Raw genomic sequence first — 24,974 nt, 5'->3', positions numbered from 1 at the left:
TATTCTCAATCATTCATCCCTTTCTCTGGTAAACTCTGGAACTCCCTGCCTGCTTCTATATTTCCACCTTCCTATGATTTGAATTCCTTCAAGAGAGAGGTTTCAAGACACTTATCCATCAATTTTTGACCACTGCTTTGACCCTTTTATGGGACTGGCATTTCAGTGGCCATTTTTTTTTTTATTGAATTTTTGTTCCCCTTGGCCAGTGTCTCTCCTACATAAAAAAAAAAAAATAAATAAATAAATAAATAAAATTCTCTCTCATCACCATCGTCTCCGGTGTTGGCGGTGGTGGTGGTGGTAAGAGTCTCCATCACCACCACCACCACTGCCTCATCCATTCACTCATTATAAGAAGCCACCACCACCAACACCGCCGTCGCCATCGTCATTAGCGACCCCCTAACAATAGAACCATCAATAATCATGACAATTAGAGGCGGTGACGCGACGCGGGCGAGGGTGTGTGGCGGGGACGAGGGTGTGTGGCAGGCACGAGGGTGTGCGGTGTGTGGCGCCACTTTTTACCACCAAGAAAAGTTGGCAGTGTTTTATCACGGCTTTATTGCTTCACTTGGAGGCTTCATCACTCACCACAACCACTTGATCGCTGTTATCACTGTCGTTCACTGCATTACCATTACCGTCACCATTACGATTATCACCACCACCATCACCAGCACCACTACAACCACTATCACTACAGTATATAGAAACTTTTTGTTTGGATCCTCATACTTAAATATAGTGATTGCACACTGTGTGAGTATAGCCACACTGCACAGGGCGAACCAACCAGCTCATCACGCAACTAAACACACTAGCCAATACAAGTGGCGTGCAGTTCAGGCAAATCGCACACAGAGTGGTAGATGAATAGAATGACTCGCTATTCAGGTTGTAAGCGCTGAAATATTAGAGAGCTTTTCAAGAAGACTAGACAAGTTTTTGGATGGGGGATGATAGGTGGAATTAGCTAGTTATGTTTAATACAGGGAGTGCCACGTATATGCCTGATGGCTTCTTGCAGCTTACATTATATTCTTTTGTTCACTGTTAGAGAGCCTGCCTGGTGAGTAAACCACCACAATACACCACAACCAACACCTCCCTCTCCACCACCCTCACAACACAATGCAACACAACATTCCCGACCTCTACCCAGCCAGAAGTAAACTAGAGCAGCCGTGACTCAGATTTTTTTTCCTCCGCTGCCTCGCTATGAACCACGGCTGCTATTTACCCTGCACCAACCTTCCTGGTGAGGCGCGCCCCTCCCCACGCCAGCCTGCTGCACGCCCATGCCTGCACAAACGAGAGGTCGCCAAGACACCTGCCGCCAGGTAGCAAACACTACTAGGAACATTTCTAAAAAAAGGGACGGGAAAGTCTCACTGTGACCCTCCTGTGCTGCCAGGTTTGTACAAAGTCTCAGAAACAGGACAGCAAGTTTGGTCTGTTCTTGTCCTGTCAGGAAATGTTGGTCTTAACCCAGCACAGTAAACACTACACGCAGATGTCTGGTGAACTATACAATTTAAGTATAAAGGAATGTAACTTGCGAAAAAAAGAAAGTTACTAAATAATATTAAAAATACAGGAAATAAAAAAAAATAGAAATCAACACTTATGTTTGTCTTGCCACAGCTTACCAAATAAGTAATGATAACAGATAGAGAATAAAATAACTGGTAAGCACAGAGTCAAGAAAATAATTAGCAAGAACAGGTAGTGAAGAAAATAACAGGTGATAACAGGTAATGAAGAAAAATAACTGAGAAAAAAATAACATCACTATAAATATTGCACTTTACATCACACACACACACACACACACACACACACACACACACACACACACACACACACACACACAAGCAAACAAGCATGTCGAAGTTCACCACTTTGATCATAATACATTGAAAAACGTGAGCTTTCTCTGGCAGCACGTCACCTTTTTTTAAATGTAACGGCGTTATCCTGCGCTTTGTTTGTCTCACTTCCACATAAATCCAAGTGAAAATGACGGAAATTAAAGCTTTCGATGCACCTCCTCTGCCAAATACAAAAATAATTATTGACATTTAAATATTCCACGTGACATTTAAACGTCACCTGTAAATCAAAACGGCTCATGGGAAGCACTGCAGGATATTCTGAGCATTGGACGTTGAGGAGCATTTCTCCTGATGATATAAACGCCTCTCTTCCGCATTTAAGTTCAGTTATATTCGAATCATACTATATTTTCAACACACACACACACACACACACACACACACACACACACACACACACACACACACACACTCGTGTATATTTTATATCCATTTAAGCAGCCTTTCCATTTTGTAAACCTTTATTATCCATTTTTGTTTGGTTTCTTTCCTGCATCACACATTATTTTTCTGATTATTTGTTTATATTTACACACACACACACACACACACACACACACACACACACACACACACACACACACACACACACACACATTACCAGTATACCAGTTTTAAAGCTATTTCACGAAGGCAGGCTGGCAAAATATGTCAAATAAATAACCAACATTTGGAGGTAATTAATTGAATTCACTTATTACGCCAGGATTAATTCAACTGAAAACAAAATGACATAAAAAATCCGTTCCCAATGAAATATTTGTTGACACTGGCGAGTGTCGATGGAGGACGGACGGGAAATGCTGCAAAGGACGGGAAAGATGTGTGGAAAAATGTATGTTGTGTTTTCGTGGTCCGTATTCAGAAACTCTTTGTTCTTTCACCATGACTATTTTCAAAGGTCACAGAGATGGTTAGTCGAGTTCTCAAGAGTGTTACGCATGTCAGTAATGTAGAAATCTTGTTAATCTCTCACTAGAACAGTGCAAAACACTCTTAAAAGCCAATATAGCTACAACTAGAGACTTTTCAAGCATTGGAAGTGCGGCACGGAAGTGTTTCAGAATATGAACATCTGTCCAGCAATTATGACACTAACAAGCACTAACAAACACCATCAGTTGATCAACACACGATAAAGAAATACAACAAACAATAACGAAAAGAAAAACATAAATAAATAAATACATAAAATAAAGACACCGAAATTAACCTTTTCTTTTCTACAGGTCAAGGTGACATGTGACTCACCAGAGGCGGGAAGGGCGCGGCACATGGAAGGTCACTGCTGCTGCGGGACGAATACTGATTGCTATTTATTATACTCGAGGCGGCTTTAGTGAGACTGACAAGAATACCCAACCTATTTGTATGTGGAGCCAATCAGAGATATTAAAGTGGGAGGTGAGAGGTGGTGGTGGTGGTGGTGGTGGTGGTGGTGGCGGGGTAGAGAAGGAAGAGGAAGAATACAAAGGAATACAAAGGGATGCAAAACAAAGAAAAACAGACACCACGAGCCTTAGTGACCTAACGAGGCTGTCTATGTGACTATTCTACCACTAAGGATTATATGAGAGAGAGGTGTAAGGACTGGAGAAGGAGGAGAAGGAAGAGGAGGAGGAGGAGGAGGAGAAAGTTGACAGGTAGAAGAAAGATGACAGGTAAGTAGAGAAGGCTGAAGAAGATTAATAATGATCATAATGATGATGATAATGATGATATTTGTTACGTAGTGAAAGCTCCAAAACAGTGCAGTGAAATTATTAACCCCATCTCATCTTCCACTGCCTCCATGACCTCAAAAAGTTCATTAAAAAATATGATGATGATGATGATGATGATGATGATATTCTTTAGTTAAGGAAAGCTTAAAAAAAAAACAGTGCAGTGAAGTTAACAAGCCCATCTCATCTTGCATTTCCACATGAACTCAAAAAACATCATTCACACACACACACACACACACACACACACACACACACACACACAGCAAAAAAAAAAAAAAAAGTGATTCTTTTTTTTATTTTCCCTCCATCCTATCTTTTTTTTTTACCTGATAACCTTTGCGTAAATTCCCATGATGCAAATTAATGCTTTGGGTTTTAATGTTTTTTTTCTCTGAGCCTTAAAAAGAAAAGTAACACTGGTTAAAATTTTTCTTACGTTTCTTTTCACTGTGCTTTTTCTTTCTTTTATTCATTTTTTTTTATACCGACGCACTTTTGTAGAAACAAACTACGTCTCTCTCTCTCTCTCTCTCTCTCTCTCTCTCTCTCTCTCTCTCTCTCTCTCTCTCTCCCTCTCTCTCTCTCTCTGTGTGTGTGTGTGTGTGTGTGTGTGTGTGTTTATACCGACGCACTTTTGTAGAAACGAACTACGTCTCTCTCTCTCTCTCTCTCTCTCTCTCTCTCTGTGTATGTGTGTGTGTGTGTGTGTGTGTGTGTGTGTGTGTGTGTGAGAGAGAGAGAGAGAGAGAGAGAGAGAGAGAGAGAGAGAGAGAGAGAGAGAGAGAGAGAGAGAGAGAGAGAGAGAGAGAGAGAGAGGAGAGAGAGAGAGAGAGAGAGAGAGAGAGAGAGAGAGAGAGAGAGAGAGAGAGAGAGAGAGAGACAGAGAGACAGACAGACAGACAGACAGACAGACAGACAGACAGACAGACAGAGACTAACTCCAACAGATCATAAATTTCCATACATACCAAACTCTTTTACGTCCAACACACACACACACACACACACACACACACACACACACACACACCGCCATGAATGCTAATTTCAACCACCACCCCGGCCCAGTAATTGCTTGATACAGAGTCACTTTTCGCACAAAACCAATTAATCTCAGCAGGACTTGTGTGTTTCCAGTTTAGACGAGTCTCACTGCCACATTTATCGGAGCGTCAACGTTTTCTTTCATTCTTGCTGCGGCTGGCTGCTGTTTGATATTTTTTTTTTTTTTTCACGGGGCACTTGTATCAAAAGGACAGGTGGTAGGACGATGTGGTGACGGGTTTTCATTAATGCTCTCTCTCTCTCTCTCTCTCTCTCTCTCTCTCTCTCTCTCTCTCTCTCTCATCTTCACCTTGTTGGCGAAAACTCTTTGCGTGAAAGTTTGTAATGGGCGACGCTTGTACTTGGCTGGCCCATCTTCCTGATTTATGACATTTTTATCCCGCCTCCTTCTGGGTCACTTACACCTTCGGAACCTTTCGTCCATGGTAGAGATGCAGAGCCATTGCTACCCCTTGTTATAATTCGAACAAAGAGGATGGTACTCATTAGGAACAATGTATAAGTTGTAATTCTGTATGTTAGGTCTGCACTTCAGAATCTTTTATCCTGTGAACTGTAGCAGCAAACATTGTAGGTTGTTATAATTGACAGAAGTTTGTGTTGCTTTTTAACGAGTCCAACATCATTATTATAAACACATTTAGCTTCAACCCGGTATATTTATATACCGGGTATATTAAACACTTCATAATCTTTAATCCAAGACAGTTATAAAGAAAACGACTACAAATTGTTATAGTGTATTTCAAACATAAGGGTTGGTATTGTCTTCCAAGCTGTCTAAAATCATCATTGACTCATCATTAACTTGCATAAAATTTTCTGTGTCTTCTCTATATTTTTATCCAAGGAAGTAATAGAGCAAAGTAATAGAGCAAATTACTACCTCTTATTGTTTTGTAATATGCACGTCTATATCTTTTTTACGCAAGGCGCTGATAAATGGAATTCTTACAGCCTGTTGTATTTGACAGAGGCAGGTGTTCCTTTCCACCGTGCCTAATATCATTATAACAACCATCAGTTGGTATTCTCTCTGTCTCTTTATCCACGGTACTGATAAAGGCTATTGCTGCAGGGTGTAATAATTCAAACATAGAGATTGGCATTGTTTTTTAGTGAACCAAACATTCCTAAAATTAACATTAGCATCTATGAGTTAACGTTAATTTTTCTATCTATCTATGAAAGCCCCCTTGTGTCTCACAACGCAAGGGGGCAGTCACAGCTTGCCCTCTAAAGACAACTCTCTAAATCCACACAAAACTACAAGCACCTAATAACACACACATCCTTCACTCAAAAATTTTAAAGTCATAATGGCGACTCCTACACCAGCCTCGGAGTCCCCATCTGGGGAGGGGACCGACCTGGTGACATTTAATGTCACCAGGTCGGACTGCCTTTCTGTCGACGACCCTAAGTGTCTTGACACCCCCCTCAACTTTTTCTTCATTAACTTCTGCGATCTTCGCGGTCTAAGATCTAATTTTCAATCTGTAGAACAACACCTCTCCTCTTCTAAACCTCATCTTCTTTTCCTCACTGAAACTCAGGTGTCTGAGGCAACTGAGAGTAGCTCCTTTTCTGTTCCCTCCTACTTTTTCTATCCTCATTTTCGATCCAAAGCTGGATGTTGCGTTTATTAGCGAAATGACTTAACCTGCTCTCGTGCCCACGCTCTTGAATCTTCCAAGTTTTCCACCATCTGGCTACGACTACAGAGTCACTCTCAAACTAAATTTATATGTGCTGTATACCTCTCACCTAACTCCTCTGACTACAAGAAATTCTTTGACTACTTAACTTCCAAAGTGGAGCACATTCTGACCCTCTTCCCTTTTGCAGAGATCTCCATTCTTGGAGACTTCAATGTTCACCACCAGCTTTGGCTTTCCTCTCCCTTCACTGACCATCCTGATAAACTAACCTTTAACTTTGCTATCCTCCACGACCTAGAGCAATTGTTGCAACACCCTACTCGTATTCCTGACCGTCTTGGAGATACGCCCAACATTCTTGACCTTTTCCTGACCTCTAATCCTGCTTATGCTGTCACCCTTTCTTCTCTGCTGGGCTCCTCCGATCACAATCTCGTATCTTTATCTTGTCCTATCACTCCAATCCCTCCTCAGGATCCCCCTAAGCGAAGGTGCTTCTGGCGTTTTGGCTCTGCTAGTTGGGGGGACCTGAGGAGGTATTTTGCTGATTTTCCTTGGAATGACTACTGCTTCCGTGTCAGAGACCCGTCTTTGTGTGCTGAGCGCATAACAGAGGTGATAGTGTCTGGCATGGAGGAGTACATTCCTGTCACGTGTATATATGTATTTAATTAGTCACCCCTTTCTTATAGGCCTACGCGCCACTTTCTAATAGACAATACCCTCCTGGCCAGACACGTGAGACATCTATATTATTAATAATACCTTATTTGATGCAGTCCTATTTTAAGCTAGACGTATATCTCAAATTAATTCTTATTATTTTACCTTGTATATATTGTGAAAATGTATCTATATATTGTTAAGTTAGTAGTTTGAGTTAGCTAGCTAGGTTATGAGTCATTAAGGCAAGAGCAGCCGAGACTATCCCCACTCTCACGGAAGAGGCAACTATTTTACATTACTTGTTTGCTATTCCCATACCTAGTTATATGTCACTTCACTTCTTGTGACCTTAAAACGATTGTAACATCATCCTTGGTTCTATAGTATTTTTATATATGTAATAATATTCTCCCCTTGTACTGCATTGAGTTCTCGACTACTCTGGCCGGGACTAAACTGGGTCACGTGGGGTGGCCGCCGACCCAGGAAAGGCGCGGCTGGGCGCTTGCTCTCTCTCTCTCTCACTCGCTGCGGCCTGGGCAGGACGTTCCTCTCTCATCCTCCCTGTGCTTGCCGAGAGAGCCGCTTTGGTAACCACGTGGTTAATAGTGATAGTCAGGAAGGTGGGTTCGTGTTCTTGACGAATTCCTCCTCTTAGGACATCCTTCAATTGTGTTAATTGCGTTGTGTTATCTGTGTGTCTTTTACCCTGAATAGACGGTGTTGCTTAAGCTATCGTCGTTGTTTTTTCTCATCAATCATCCATTCCCAACTACACATTTTTCTTGTCACTGTGTGGAAGATCGTGGTGATCCTTGTTCGTCTCTTCCCCTTATTTACCACGGAGATCAGCTATAGAACGGTGGAGAAGGAGGGTGTCAGGGTAGGTCAGCTCCCGACACAGCAAGTGGTAAGTCTCGTCGTCTTAGAGGAGGAGTAGGGGCGCAACAATTCCTCACTCTTTTTCTCGACCTAAACCTTCCAAACCTTGGTTTAACACAGCTTGTTCTCGTGCTATACATGATAGAGAGGTGGCCCACAAAAGGTACTTAAGCTTTCCATCACCAGAATCTCATGCACTTTATATTTCTGTCCGGAACCATGCCAAGCCTGTTCTCCAACTAGCCAAAAACTCCTTCATTAACAGAAAGTGTCAAAACCTTTCAAGTTCTAACTCCCTTCATGACTTCTGGCATTTAGCCAAAAATACCTCCAATAACTTTGCTTCTTCTTTCCCACCTTTATTTCAACCAGATGGCACCACTGCTATCACATCTATTTCTAAAGCTGAACTCTTTGCTCAGACCTTTGCTAAAAACTCTATCTTGGACGATTCTGGACTTGTTCCTCCCTCTCCTCCACCCTCTGACTACTTCATGCTACCTATTAAAATTCTTCGCAATGATGTTTTCCATGCTCTCGCTGGCCTAAACCCTCGGAAGGCTTATGGACCTGATGGGGTCCCTCCTATTGTTCTCCGAAACTGTGCCTTCGTGCTTGCACGTAGTCTAATCAAACCCTTTCAGCTCTGTCTGTCAACATCTACCTTTCCTTCTTGCTGGAAGTTTGCTTACATTCAGCCTGTTCCTAAAAGAGGGTGACCGTTCTAATCCCTCAAACTACCTTCCTACTGCTTTAATTTCCTGCCTATCTTAAGTTTTTGAATCTATCCTCAACAGGATTGAATCTATCCTCAACCTTCTATCTGATCGCCAGTATGGGTTCCGTCAAGGCCGCTCTACTGGTGATCTCCTGGCTTTCCTTACTGAGTCTTGATTTTAGAGATTTTGGTGAAACTTTTGCTGTTGCCTTGGACATATCAAAAGCTTTTGATAGAGTCTGGCACAAAGTTTTCATTTCCAAACTACCCTCCTACGGCTTCTATCCTTCTCTCTGTAACTTCATCTCAAGTTTCCTTTCTGACCGTTCCATTGCTGCTGTGGTAGACGGTCACTGTTCTTCTCCTAAATCTATTAACAGTGGTGTTCCTCAGGGTTCTGTCCTGTCACCCACTCTCTTCTTATTATTCATTAATGATCTTCTAAACCAAACTTCTTGTCCTATCCACTCCTACGCTGATGATACCACCCTGCACTTTTCCAAGTCTTTTCAAAGACGTCCAACCGTTCAGGAGGTAAACAGTTCATGCAGGGAAGCCACAGAACGCTTGACTTCTGATCTTTCTAAAATTTCTGATTGGGGCAGAGCAAACTTGGTATTGTTCAATGTCTCAAAAACTCAATTCCTCCATCTATCAACTCAACACAACCTTCCAGACGATTATCCCCTCTTCTTCAATGACACTCAACTGTCCCCTTCTTCTACACTGAACATCCTCGGTCTGCCCTTTACTTATAATCTGAACTGGAAATTTCACATCTCATCTCTAGCTAAAATAGCTTCTATGAAGTTAAGTGTTCTGAGACGTCCTGCCAGTTTTTTTTTTTTTCATTCCCCCAGCTGCTAACTCTGTACAAGGGCCTTATCTGTCCATGTATGGAGTATGCTTCATATGTCTGGGGGGATTCCACTCATACTGCTCTTCTAGACAGGGTGGAATGAAAAGCTTTTCGTCTCATCAACTCCTCTCCTCTAATTGACTGTCTTCAACCTCTCTCTCACCGCCGCAATGTTGCATCTCTAGCTGTCTTCTACCGCTATTTTTATGCTAACTGCTCTTCTGATCTTGTTAACTGCATGCCTCCCCTCCTCCTGCGGCCTCGCTGCACAAGACTTTCTTCTTTCTCTCACCCCTATTCTGTCTATTTCTCTAACGCAAGAGTTAACCAGTATTCTCAATCATTCATCCCTTTCTCTGGTAAACTATGGAACTCCCTGCCTGCTTCTGTATTTCCACCTTCCTATGACTTGAATTCCTTCAAGAGGGAGGTTTCAAAACATTTATCCACCAATTTTTGACCACTGCTGAGTTTTTGACCACTGCTTTGACCTTTCTATGGGACTGGCATTTCAGTGGGCATTTTTTTTTATTGGATTTTTGTTGCCAGTGTCCTTCCTACATAAAAAAAAAAAAAAGATGTACACACAACCATGCGTCTGATAGCCCTACTCGAGAGTGACAGAGTGACAGCAAGGTGAACAGGGATTGATAGGTAGAAGGACTGGTAGACTGACAGGTAGACGGCACACAACTATACACACACACACACACACACACACACACACACACATAAAAGACACTCAAATCCAACGTATATATATATATATATATATATATATATATATATATATATATATATATATATATATATATATATATATATATATATATATATATATATATTGTCACGATCGCTTACTTACTTACGATCGTACGATCCCGGTTATCTTTCCAAGAAAGTGGACGTTACACTGATCCCGGAAAGTTTTAAAGGTCTGGATTTTTAAAGGCTTCGAGTGCCAACCCGACTTATCCGAAATCGCCAGAATTATCTCTCACTCCACCTTTACCTTGACTCAGCACACCTGGAATCACCTCTAATACCAGATCAATGTTGGGGGAGTAGAAAACACGATTATTCTATGTTACAACCACATATATTAATACTAATAATAATTCACAAACAACACGAGGTAGTACACGTTACTACATGACGTTCTCGTCACTTCACACAACACAAGAACCCGTTTACACCTCCACCAGTCACTGAAATATTCCCTTCAACCGCAGGAATTTACCCAGACGCCATTACCGCGTCCCCAGACAATAATTCCCGTATTTCACCTCCTCAAGCCTCACAGGAGATTACCACCATCACCAAAGATTACCCATAACACCATAACATCATCCCCAAAATCACCAATACACCACAACACCAACTTCCAAGGTCAACACCACAACCTCCACTCACAAAATAGCTGCCAGTTTGACCTATGACCCCTTCCAACAGCGTCACTGGCACAACTCAACAACCGAATTTCAGCGGACAAGAGCTCTTGGTACCACAAAAGACTCACTAACCTGATCCTGGATATCAAGGTTATACCGCTACACCACTAATACCTCCACACACTCACTCCATCACCAATCAACACCAAGATCCTTCCCTGAGAAACGCCTTCCCTCCGATATACCTCACGACCTAAGGCGCTCTGCCTTCCCCTCCTTGGAATGTGTTGTTGCCCACTCAAGCTCCTCTCGTTTTCTACATATTTCAACCTCAATTATATTTCCTCCCTTATACATACAAAGATATGGAGAACTTAAATGATGAAGAGAATAATACTACATGATATAAAATGGGTAAACAAGCCTTACACTACTTATAACAATAATAAGGATAATGCCCGAATGGCAGGTAACCGGAACACGGGGGGACACTAAGGGGGTGTTTTTCAGCTTGCTGGTCTAGAAGGGGTGTTCTAAGCTTCCTGGTCTAAGGGGGTGTTTTTAGCTTGCTGATCTAAAGGGGGTGTTTTTAAGCTTGCTGGTCTAAGGGGGGGTGTTTTTAGCTTGCTGGTATCTCACAAGTAGCATATACCATTTCTTACCTGCCCTTTATATGATTAATGGATTATTAATATTTTTTTCTTTAGCAAATATTTAAGAAAAGCTCCATGGTAAACAGCAATATTAGGTTAAGTTCAGGTTAGGTTCAGGTTAGTTTTTTACTTGGAAATATAAGAAATGGAATTAAGAAATAAAGTACACAGACAATAAATTAATATTATTATATTTGTCCAAATCATTCCTAACTGAAGATTCTGTACAGCACTACTGGCATTGTTTAGTAATCTACATTATGTTCATGCTTACAGAGTGAAGAAGAATCACAAGAAATTTCTTCATGAGTCCTTCAAGACTGGTGGAGGGCCATCACCAAAACCAGTCACAGATGACTTCTTGGCTGTTGCAACAGATGCACTGGCTGTGGAGCTGCAATTTGCAGACAACCAGCTAGATAGCTTAGTACCCACAGTCATAAGAGAAGAGGAAGTGGGTCTGTATTTTGGCTTTCTTTTCTGTTAGTCTTTAATCATATACACAATCTTACTTATTGCCTTGATTTTTCATACTATTTCTTTCCCCATTTGTTATTATTATTATTTTTTTTTTTTTGGACAGTAGGCTGCCCTGGCAACTGTGAAATTATCATGAATACGTTGTTTTGGATATGTTCATGCATTGTCATATAATTCTGTTTCAATCAGTAAATTTACAGTTACTAGAAATTTAGGAAATACACAACATGTAGTGCGCAATAGCGTTGATAGTAAAATTAACGTTAATGGCCATGGACATCAAGGTTAAAAGTGGAGTTAAAGTTAGGTTAGGTTCAGCTAGGTTGGTATAGGTTAGGTTAGGTTAGATTAGCATATTTTCATTTGTGTGCACTGGTAGTGATTGATGCATCATAAACATCTTTGTAAAAATTTTTTTTTCTGTTTTAACATTAACTTCTCATCTAGCAGAAATAATTGACGACGACATGCTTCCTGCATGTACAATAGCAGCAGGACCATCGACAACACCAGCAGCAGGACCAGCAACAGCACCAGCAGCAGGACCAGCAACAGCACCAGCAGCAGGACCAGTGACAGCACCACCACCAGGACCAGCAACAGCACCAGCAGCAGGACCAGCAACAGCACCACCACCAGGACCAGCGACAGCACCAGCAGCAAGACCAGCAACAGCACCACCACCAGGACCAGCGACAGCACCACCACCAGGACCAGCTTCAGCACCACCAACAGTTACAGCAACAGCACCAGCAATGGCACCAGCAACACCACCAGCAGGGCCAGCAGACTATGCATAATGTTGATAGCACTATGGAACAAGTACGCAAGTACTACAGCCCAGCTTCTGGGAGACCCAGCAGTCTGTAAGTATCCTGTGTGTGTGTGTTGTATATTTGAGTGAAAACAAATAAAAAAAACAAACGAATCTTGACCTCTATTTATTTTCATGACCTACACTTTGAGGTTCATATATAATTATATATAACATTTCTTTCATGTCTTGTCCTTCACAGGAAAATATATAGTTACATCCTACATGGTACTTGTATCTTGTATTGAGTCACATAACAATGTATCAAATGACAGATGCAATAGAGTTTAAGATTGAAATGATATGCATTACAATTTTGGGATAGAGGAAAGCACGTGTAATTTGGCACATTTTAAAACCAGTTCTCAATTATGCGGCTCCGTAATACCAAGCCACTGGCAACATTCTCAATGGGTACTGCTTGCTCAGCATTTATGTTTGGGATTGCATTTCCAAGTACCTCATCCTCATCCATCTCATCAGGCATGGGAACATTGTGTAATCTAGCAATATTGTGCAAAATGACACATAACATAATTATTTGCTTGGTTGTGCTAATTTTTGTCCGCACCTCTTTGTTAAGGATGGCAAACCTGCGTTTCAGCACACCAAAAGCTCTCTCAATAACATTTCGGGTTTTAATGTGAGCTATGTTATACTTCCGTTCTTTCTCAGTTGTTGGTGAAAGAAGCGGAGTCAGCAAATATTTCCTGCATGGGTACCCAGAGTCACCCAGGAGATACCCACTATAATTTCCTTCCTCTAACAGATGGCACACTCTTGAATTATCAAATACTCTGCTGTCATGCACACTACCTGGCCAGCTACATATTATGTTTCTAAATACTAGGTTATAATCACAAATCCCCATAAGATTGATGGCAAAGCGGCCCTTACGTGATCTATAGAGTTCCGCATGATCACCTCCAGGGCTTATTATATTGATGTACGAGCCATCAATACAACCAATACAACCTGGCATGCCAGCAATATTGAAGAAATTGGAGGCAAGGTCAGGAATGTCAGTTGGCTCTGGAAATTTTATATAAGTCCGAGCTCGAGTACATAAAATGGTTGAGATACTTCTAACAATTTTACATACAGAGGCAGCAGACATCCCCAGGCAGTCAGCCATACATATCTGGGAGCTTCCTGTGGCAAAATACATCATTGCTGTGAGGAGCTGGAGGTATGCTGGAATACTGCAACCTGTAGACATGGCAAAAGAAAAATTATGTTAATTTCTCATGAAGAACAATTCCTAGGAATGAGAAATTAACAGGACTAGAATAATGTATCATTCAAGATAAAATCATTGTCTACAAGCAATTCAAGAAGTATGAAATGTGCATCTGAGAACAAAGGTATACGTTGGTTTAGAGAAAAATGTTGAAGTCACGAGAAAAATGAGGAACAGAAGCAAGAAATTAAATACAATTTACTTTACCTCGTCCATCCTTGGCTTTTGGCAAATCTGGTTCCACTTGGCCAAGAAGGGTGTGAATGCACTCCTTTGACAGCCGGTACCTCCGAATGAACTCATCCTCAGAGTAAGCAGCAAAAGGGTTTTGGTGATCCTTGACCAGTCTCCTTGGTAACCTTGCTTTATCAGCTCGATCAGCATGTTGAAGGTGCACAAGAGCAAGAATGCCAGCCTAAAAAGAAATTCATCTTCTTAAGTCCTCCCTCACAAAAAATACTAGCAAAATTAATGTTATCAATAATGTTATCAATAACAATGCCATAATATGAAATGTCAACATATATGGGAAGCAGAGCTAAAGCCTGCTGGCCTGAACAGCTCACTGGCTGTCTGGCTAGCTGGCGGCTGTCAGAGACCTGCTCCATCACAATAACAATAAATTAACCTGCGTGAGATGGCTAAACTAATCAAAACAAAATTAATTCACCATAAATAATAATACCAAAACAACTTGACCCACAGCTATCCTGCAGCTGTTCTGCAAGCTTTTCTAATGACAAACAGCTTCCACACATATTATTTGGGCTCTGCATGTAATATTGACAAGTAATAGTGCTATACATACCATGGTTGAAGCTCCAGGGAGGTGTAGAGATGTTGGTAAGAAGTGAAGACAGGCTAGAAGCTTGCGCCACGACAACAGGCCCCTAGGCATACGTCACGTCCAAACACCAAGTTCTTTTAAAAAGTTTAAGTACTGACAAAAAATATTGTATTCGTGTAATAATATGTTTAACCTGCATTATTACGTATTTCCATACAATCATAACACATTTCTGCTATGAATGAGAGGATAATACGTTCTCAAGCAAAATTCGTAGGTGCTTTCGGAGGGTGTCAGGCTCCCAAAAGATTTCTTCCCGAACGTGTCAATATTTTTTCGGATTCAGACGCAGACGCCCGACATTTCGGGCTCCAGGAGTGTTTAATAAATCGACTTCACCGGATTCGGAATGCAGGCCACTAACCCTAATGTTTAATAAATGGGCCCTAAGAAAACGTGATCCCATTCAAGGTAAACTCGGCCAATAACATGACAAAAAAAAAAAAAAAAAAAAAAAAAAAAAAAAATATATATATATATATATATATATATATATATATATATATATATATATATATATATATATATATATATATATATATATATATATATATATATATATATATATATATATATATATATATATATATATATATATATATATATATATATATATATATATATATATATATATATATAATCCCCGTCGAGGAAAAAAAAAAATATTAAGTGAAGAGGAAGACAGGAAAGTGAGCTGCCAGACATGACATGAATAAAGTAAAAGATCGAATGGCATTTCCTTATCAGTGACAGGTCAGGTTAGGTCACCTGGGATGAGGTGGTGCCTCACCAACGCTCTGGTCCATAAGTCCCTGGATGCAAGGTGTGGTGTGCTGTGCTGCTGTATTGTTTTGTTCTCCCCGCCTGCCTCTACACACCTGTGTGTACACACACACACACACACACATGCAGGTAGACAAGTACAGATGCACAAACAAAAATACAGATGGATGCACAACGACAGACAGACTGACAGACAGGTACAAGACAATGACACACACACACACACACACACACACACACACACACACACACACACACACACCAATATCCACCAGGCACCGAGAGGCTCTGGAGAAGTTTGGAAGGGGACTACTGCATCATCCGCGTCTCAGAGACATGCTGCCGCCCGACGCGCCTCGCCCTGTCCGTGCCACCAGACACCACAACAAAATAACACCCCTGAAGGCGCCGCGCACGGACCGGTACAGACTCAGTGCGATTCCCACCATGGTGCGAGCCATCAATCAATAGTATTTCCCTCCTAGATTAGACTTACCGTTAGGATTAATGTTAAGTTTTTCCCCATCCCCTATGTACATTTTCAGTTTGTCAACTGCCTAAATAATAAACCGTTTATTATTATTATTATTATTATTACCTACCATAACAAAAATCCTTACCTCCTACTGACAGTGAACACCATCACAAATATTGCACCAACTCAAGGATATTAAAACTAAACCAAGAAAAGAAAAGGAGAAAATTATAAAGTTCCAAGCGAATGAGACATGAGAAGATAAGAGTTGCAACGAGAGAGAGACAGAGAGAGAGAGAGAGAGAGAGAGAGAGAGAGAGAGAGAGAGAGAGAGAGAGAGAGAGAGAGAGAGAGAGAGAGAGGGACACTTAAGGCCGTACTACAATGCTCAATGCACAAAAAAGCGAGGGATATCTATCTATCTATCTATCTATCTATCTGACGTGACGATGTGCAGATTATTTTTGAAAAATCAATAAAACAGTGGACATGGACATGGATAATGATGATAGTGATGACTGTGACGGTGGTGGTGGTGATAATGATGATAACGGTGATAAGTGAAAATATTAGGAAAAGATCATTGTCTTGCCGTGGAACTGAATGATGATCGTGATGATGATAGCGACGATGATGGCGAGGCTGATGATGATGATGATGATGATGATGATGATAATGATAACGGTGAAAATCCTGGTATATGATATAATATCTTTTCTATACCTTACTCCATCTGCCTTTACACAATAATGATGACGATGATAACAATGATAATGATGATGTTGATAATAATGAACATAAGAAATAAGGGAACCTGCAAGAAGCGACCAGGCTTACACGTGGCAGTCCCTGTATGAAATATACCTACCTATTTCCACCTGTCATCCCCATCCATAAACCCGTCTAATCTTCTCTTAAAGCTCCCTAATGTCCCAGCACTAACAACATGATTACTGAGTCCGTTCCACTCATCCACCACTCTATTATTTGAGAACCAATTTCTTCCTATCTCTTTACTAAAACCTAAATTTTTCAAGCATGAACCCGTTATTTCTTGTTCTATTCAGGTTGCTGATCCTAAGAATTTTTCTTACATCCCCCTTGTTATAACCCTTATACCACCTAAAGACTTACATCAGGTCCCCTCTTAATCTACGTCTCTCTATGAGGATGACAATGGTCCTGCTATATGACATCCCCTCTTTTCTACACCTTACTTCAGCCAGCTTTAAACAATTATGATAACAAAAATTATAATGAAGACGATGTTGATGATGACAGTGATAAACGTAACAACTTAACCCACCACAATTAACATGAACCCGCGCTGAACCAAACCAGACAAAATGGACAAACTCAGCCTCGCAGTGAGTCACCGCCCTGGAATTAACTCACTGCAAAGGCAGACAAAGATAGATACGCGCTGCATTTTGTGACCTACATTCATCACTATTAAGCACTCCAATCCGCCCGAGCCTCTGCAGCAGCTGTGTCAATACTACACACGCAAGGTGGACAGACACAAGGCAAACGAGGGCGGACGCTCAAAGGCATGGACACTGCAAGATATGTATACCAAAAAGTGATATAATAATATGTACTAAAATACTACAAATATTAGAAACTCTTTTCGCAAATAAGGATGCTGAATGGTATTGGGAATGCAAGATATATTGAAAAATGCTATAAAAGAATTCAATCTTTTTACGTAGAGACAGGTGATGAAAGGTATGGAGGACAGAGAATACACAGAAAATAATCAAAGCAATGAAAAGATCCGTTTCTACGTAAGCAAAGGTGGTGAGAGGTATCGAGACTAACATGTACAGAAAAAAATAAAACAGTAAAACAGTAAAAAAAAAATAAAAACATCTAGTTTCCAGTAAACAAATGTGATGAAAGATTATGAGAGTGCAAGACACCTACACCGAAAAAATGCATTAAAAATAGTAAGAAATGTAAGTTTTTAGGCAAGTAAAGGTGATGAAAGGGATCAAGAGTGCAACACATACTGAAAAATAATAGAACAATAGTAAAATAATAAAAAAATATATATTCTTTTCGCAAACAAAGTAGATGAAAGATATCGAGAATGCTTTACTTGTCAAAAAAAACAAAAAAACAATGAAAAAAAAAGATAATGAGAGTGCAAGATATAAAAAAAGAAATATCAATAAAAGAAAAATTATCCGTTTTTATGCAAACAGACAATGAAACACCTCTGCAAGACGTACCGAAAATTACTTGCTAAAGAAAATACCCAATTCTACGCCAGCAAAGGAGATGGAAGGTAATAAAAAATAAGATATACTACACAATATTTGGAAAACGATGAAAATCTCCGATTTCTTTCTTTTTTTTTTTTTTTTTTTTTAACCAAGCAGAAGTTATGAAAGGTGTCGAAAGTGAATGATACACAAAACAAATTAGAAAACAATGAAAATGTTTTTAAGCAAGGAAAGGCGGTAAGAGGTATTCGAAGAGAAAGATATGATAAAAAAAAAAAAGACAATAAACAAAAGTAAGAAAAACACATATCACAACAAATTCTCACCCGTCAGTGTTACGAAGCCTCTGCCTTCCCTTTCCAAAATACAGGAGTGAAGGCACTTACTAAAAACTCCGCACAAACTAAGATGAAATGCACAACAAGACAAAACACGAACAGGAAACAAAGATACGAACAACACAGCACAACACAACGAACCGCCGTCCTTCATCACAACAAAGCCTTTTTCTTCCCTTCCCAAAAACCACGAGAAGATGGACGTACTAAAAACTCAAGGTACTAAACAAAACCCTTTCACCACCAGAGACCATTCAAAGCTTCATCAAATATTCCATTACTTGTCAAAAAAGAGTAAAAGGAGACACAATTCAGTGGGTAAAAAAAAAAAAAAAAAGATTTTTTTTTTTACACTTTCATTGCCATAAGTATCGTTTTAAACAACAAGCATCATTTTAAATTTAATACAATCTTTTAATTATACCCAGAAACAAAACCAGATTTCTGCTCTTCAGATAACTTGACTTCACTTAACCTCAACAAGTAGAGGAAAAAGAAAAATCAACTGCATAAATTAAAACATTAATTGTCAAGAGCCGGAAGCAAAAAAAAAAAAAAAAAAAGTTCAGAATGTTCCAGTAGAATACATTGCATTTCTTGTTGTTTTGTGCGTCTGTCTGTCAGTCTGCCTCGACCCAAGGACCCAGAAAGTTATTAGCGTCAGTAAGAGGGACAGAAAATATCACTGCAAGTTATAACATTGATTGGCAAGAGGAGGAGGGAAAAAATGCGAATATTTGTGTGATGGCCAATGTTACGCTTGTGTGTGTGTGTGTGTGTGTGTGTGTGTGTGTGTGTGTGTGTGTGTGTGTGTGTGTGTCGACCCAAAAACCCAGAAAGTTACTAGGGTCAGAGAGAGAGAGGAGAGAGAGAGAGAGAGAGAGAGAGAGAGAGAGAGAGAGAGAGAGAGAGAGAGAGAGAGAGAGAGAGAGAGAGAGAGAGGTTATATTTTCATGTGCATCTCATCTTGATTCCTGAAATTTGTTTAATGAATGTTATTTTGAATTTTTCATGACTCAGCAATGGAGCACTGGCATAATAATTTTCTCTCTCTCTCTCTCTCTCTCTCTCTCTCTCTCTCTCTCTTCGCTCTCTCTTCTCTCTATCTTACTCTCTTCTCTCTCTCTCTCTCTCTCTTTCGCTCTCTCACTCTCTTCTCCTTCTCATCTCTTCTCTCTCTACTTCTCTCTCTACTCTCTCACCTCACTCTCTCCTCTCTCTCTCTCTCTCTCTCTCTCTTCGCTCTCTCTTCACTCTCTCTCTCTTCTCTCTCTCTTCTCTCTCATCTCTACTTCTCTCTCTCTCTCTATCCTCTCTCTCTCTCTCTCTCTTCTCTCTCTCTCTCTGTGTGTGTGTGTGTGTGTGTGTGTGTGTGTGTTGTGTGTGTGTGTGTGTGTGTGATGTGTGTGATTCGAGGCGTGTGTGTCTGCGAAAAAGGCACATACAGTTTAAGTTTCCTCCTCCTCCTCCTCCTCCTCCTCCTCCTCCTCCTCCTCCTCCTTCTCTTAATGAAAGGTCATATACAAGAACGTGACTTTCCCAGAAACGGACCTTCTAACTCACTCTCTTCTTCCCCTTTCCTTCCCTCACTCCTCCCTCACCCTCTCTTGCCTTAACCCTCCTTTCTTTCCCCTTCCTTCTTTCCCCCTTTCCTCTCTTCCCCCTCCCTTCATCATTCCTTCCACTTTCACCCTCTTCTCTCTTCACTCTTGTCTTTCTTCCTCCTTTCCTCCTTTTACCCTCTTTCCCCTTTACACTCTCTCCCTTCCTCCTCCCTCCTCTCCTCCTTTCCCTTTCCTTCCTTCCTCCTTTCTCTCCCTCCATCTGTTATCTTTAATCTACAAATATATTCTTTGTCATCCCTATTTTGTTACCTCCTTCATCCCACTTTCCCTCTCTTTACAGCAAGGTGGTGCCGCTGTGGTGTTGGCAGTAAGTGTTCTGGGGGAATGCATGGGAGTGTAATGCTTAGAGATGAAAGTACAGTGGGGTATATTAAGTTGACTGCAAATGAGACTCTAGAGAAACGACAACAACAATATCAAACAGCAATATCAAAGATGGTTTTTTTTCAAGTTTCCATCTGCAAAGAATGAACCAAAAGGAAAAAGAACGTGGCTTTGTTTTGGTTTTGTAGATACTGTCGTACATCACAGTCGGCACCACTCACTTGTTTTTTATTTCCAAAGAAAAAATCTAAAAAAAAATATATTCGAGTTTCTGGAGTGCACAGCACGTAAAGGACAGTCACTCTGAGGATAATACTCTTTCAGGATAAGAATCTAACATTAGTAACAATAATAAACAGTAATGCTTCAGAGATAAAAATGATACGATTACATAAGAATACAGAGATTTAACATAAAAAAAAGCTACGCAAAAAGTAAAACCTTCTACTGACATAAAATATCTATGTTATCTTTTTCAACTCAGATAACCAGATAATTTTTTTTTTTTTTTTTTTGTAGCTTATGTGTCTATCCGCCTAGAACACTCTGTGTGACGCAACTATAGCTATGGTGTGTGTACTGAGGCAAGGAAAGGTGAGGTGTGCGACTGGACTTGGTGAATAAGAGTTGCCAGGATCACCGACCCCTGTATGGATGTCGGAAATTATTTACAAAGAAAGAGTGTGACAAACGAGAGCAAGTGATGTAAGGAACGTGGGCTTACAAAGAGTATTTTGTTGGGCATACACGTTATTTTCTTATCCTGTGTTGTGTAACCTTCACCATGTTCCCAATATTGTTACGAAGGAAACTGTGGCTTGAAAACATCCGTAGCATCACTGAACTAACGATAATACCAGCATGGAAAACCCCAATTGTTAAGAAATAAGCTAAGATTGTGATGGGCAGGGAAAGAAAGGGGAAGATTACGGGTGATCTGAGACGCTGTAGCCTAGTAGTTCCTCTGTGCGCAGAAAAAAAAAAACATCATCATCATCAACTAACCTGCACGAAACAGTGACACAATTAAAATGAACAGGAACAAGGAGACCACTTGAAATGGGGAGGCAAAGAGAAGGTTGACAAATGATGATTGGAGACGCTGCATCCTGTTTCCTACTAGTTTCTCAATGCACAAATAATAAACAACGACTAAATAGATAAGAAGAACATAGGATGATAAGAAACACTGCGGCTTATTACCTTCCTTACTTCCTCTATGCGCAAGTAACAAGCAAGTAATGACTGCACAAATACGCAAAATATGGGTTGACCAAAAACACGCCAGGCTGTTAACTTTTCAGTTCCTCTATGCACAAATAATAAATAAACAAAACACATGCACACAAAATAGTGACTACTAGTAGTACATTACCAACATCGACAGGAAGACACGGGGAAGAGCAGGGAGGGAATATGACGCCTTCAAGGTGACTGACAGGCGATTCCAACACCCCGCGGCTCTCCACGGCACAGTCTGCACCGCCGCCTCGCAGTTCTCACGACCACGACACACAGTAATGCTACGGAGGCACAATTACCGGGGAAACTTTCACACGGGCCGTCACCTTTACGTCACCACGAGATAATGGAGAGGCGACCAAAACTTAATGAGTATCTTCGTTCAGTTTACAGCACACGGTATTGATACGGACGCACAAGTACTAAGGAAACTAGTAAGCGGCCCGCTGTCTTGGTGTAAACACGCGGCAGTGGCGAGGCGAGCAGGACTAAGGCGGCTGAGAGTTACAGATTCAGTGTCTCAGTTCGGAGGTTCGTTGTTTGGAGTATTGTTCACGCAGCTGAGCCAAATGTCCACGGTCTCACAGTGCGGGAAATATCTATAGCACTTTTTAGTGTGTAGGAGAATACGTGAATTAAGGATGAGGTGTAATATAAGATCTCCAGGGGACGTACTTATATTCAATGGCCTTTATTGTCACGTGAGACTAACCCGCGCTGACTCCAGTCATACATTGAAGCCTTACATTGCCAGATTCGCCACGGAACATTAATCCAAGACGCGTGTGTGTGTGTGTGTGTGTGTGTGTGTGTGTGAGAGAGAGAGAGAGAGAGAGAGAGAGAGAGAGAGAGAGAGATTTCTATTCGTATGATTTTTCTTTATCTTTTCTTTCTTTATTTATTTTTTTTACCTATTTTCATTTATGTATTTGTTTATTCTTTGGGTGGGTATACACTCAGTGCCACCACCACCACTGCGATTTGTGGCGGTGTGTTTCAGTCACTGTCATCATAATCATCATCATAATTCTCCTCATCTTTCTTTTCTTCTTCCTCCTCTTTTTCCTCCTCGTTCTTCTTTTCCTCCTCATCATCATCATCATATTCTCTTCCTCTTCCGCCTCCTCATCATTAGAAATTTGTTCCTCTCCTCCTCTTCCACCTCTTCTTCCTCCTCTTTCTCCTCCTCCTCCTCTCTCTCTCATCTCCTACTCCTCACCATCATCATCACCATCATCATAATCTCCATCTTTCTCATCACAATCACCACAACCTCCTCCTCACCACCACCACCACCACCACCATCATAATCTATTTCCGGTAATACTGCAGTACAAAATTTGTACTGCAGTATTACATTTTAATGTCTTCCAAACATCCTATACGCATCATCATTTTTGTCTATTCCAGGTCACCCGAGCAACACTTCTCTCTTCTCTCCAAGTGAAATGAATCTGTGAGCACTGCCTTGTTTTACCATCCTTTCGTTGACATTCTGCTTTCCTAACTGTCTGTATCACTGGCTCCGCGCTTACTGTGCCCTGCGTATGTCAACTTACTTCTTCAGTGCACTATCACCATCAAGAAGCAGGGTCAGGATTTGCTTAAATGGACATGCCGTGACTCTCTTTATATATGACGAGGACAGACGAGACTACGAGTGAATATACGAATATACAAATATACGAATATACAAATACGAAATATACAAATACGAAATATACAAATACAAATATACGAATATACAAATACGAGTGAATATACCGGGTCAGTTTTAGTCTCTTCGTAAGCTATTCAAACGAAACACTCCTCTTATTTGTTCGGGAGCTTACCAACTTAGGAAGCGTTTTTGGTTGATAGCTTACGAAAAGACTGTGGAATTGACCCTTTTGCCTTACCAGTTCAAATTTTCGGTACTCCCCCAAGCGACAAGCAGTGTGCAAAGTTGATTGTGGAACCTGATGACGGCTAAAGCACTTTTGTTGGTTAGCTAGCAAGAGGAAAAAGGGTGACTCTGGAACTGGCCTGTCAGCAATAAGGCGGTAGTTTGAAGGGTTAGACTGGATGGGGACGATAGGTGGAAATAGGTAGGTGTGTGTTTCGTACAGGGACCGCCACGTGTAGACCTGATGGCTTCTTACAACTTTCATTATTTTCTTAAGTTCTCATGTTCTTTTAAGGAGGAGGAGGAGGAGGAGGAGGAGGAGTGGTCAGACTTTCTCGCCTTCCACCTCCCTGGACTGCGCCTTCTGAGTGTCTGTAACCCTTTCACTGCTATTTGACACATCTTTTAATCACTAACCACTCCGAGACCTATTTTCTTGTAAATATCAAAATGTATTCCTTTCTATGCCTTCTGTTTCCTGTAGATGGTGATGAGGGGAACGTACGCTGTTTTAGTGTTGTGAATTGTTGCATACCGCAGTGGAAGGGCAGCAGGGTGTTGCGTCATGGCCTTCCCACTTCCCAGTCTTCTTATCTTGACTGGTGCGAGGTCGTCACGGTGGCCTGTGCTTTTACTGACGGCATGGCGTATTTCTTCACTCATTACATGGTCTACCTAATAAATAGTCACGATTTGTGTTTATTACACCGGTGCGAACAAGACAAAAATTTTACGTTACACAGTTTTGATAAAGAATAATTCAAGTAGGTGGGAAATATTAAGGAATTTTTTTATTACACCAATGAAAATAAATAGAAAAATCGGTAAGTACGTCTTTTTTTCTTAAGAATAACATATTTTAGTATATTTTTTTTAATATATTTTAATCTTCCTTTCTGACACTACCTATTTTTTTTCTTTCCAGAAAATAATCCCTCAATTTTTTTTTACTCCTTAGGGCTTCAACTGAACGATTCCAAATAATTTCCTAATAATATATATTTTTATGTGTGTGTGTGTGTGTGTGTGTGTGTGTGTGTGTGTGTGTGTGTGTGTGTGTGTGTGTGTGTGTAAGTAAGTAAGTAAGTAAGTAATGTTTATTGCTTTATAATATTAATACAAGAATTAATATAACATTTGCATTTTCTAGCGAAGTGTTGAGCCGCAGCT

The 24,974-nt window shown here is 40.7% G+C and overlaps 1 protein-coding gene and 1 long non-coding RNA gene across 6 annotated transcripts in view; both read right to left on the bottom strand.

The window, feature by feature from the left end:
* The window catches only part of LOC135092779 (uncharacterized), a 44,551-nt gene extending 22,052 nt beyond the window's left edge, over window positions 1-22,499 (bottom strand). Inside the window, exon 1 of one of the 5 annotated variants that reach the window (XR_010263074.1) lies at window positions 22,053-22,499. This is a non-coding gene — a long non-coding RNA (uncharacterized LOC135092779). The remainder of the gene's footprint in view (window positions 1-22,052) is intronic. The other 4 variants (XR_010263058.1, XR_010263063.1, XR_010263055.1 and 1 more) reach the window with 4 other exon arrangements.
* LOC135116376 (putative nuclease HARBI1) lies at window positions 12,929-15,218 on the bottom strand. The gene is made up of 3 exons (XM_064033774.1): window positions 14,866-15,218; window positions 14,265-14,472; window positions 12,929-14,026 (listed from the first exon to the last, which is right to left on the bottom strand). The coding sequence occupies exons 1-3, from the start codon at window positions 14,953-14,955 to the stop codon at window positions 13,170-13,172; spliced, it is 1,155 nt and encodes a 384-aa protein (XP_063889844.1). The 5' UTR covers window positions 14,956-15,218; the 3' UTR covers window positions 12,929-13,169.
* Window positions 22,500-24,974: the final 2,475 nt, after the last annotated feature.

This window comes from Scylla paramamosain, chromosome 3, assembly GCF_035594125.1.
Source record: "Scylla paramamosain isolate STU-SP2022 chromosome 3, ASM3559412v1, whole genome shotgun sequence".
In the NCBI taxonomy this organism is placed as follows: Eukaryota; Metazoa; Arthropoda; class Malacostraca; order Decapoda; family Portunidae; genus Scylla; species Scylla paramamosain.
Note: the sequence above shows the minus strand (reverse complement) of the source record. Positions and strands in the feature narration are given on the sequence as shown.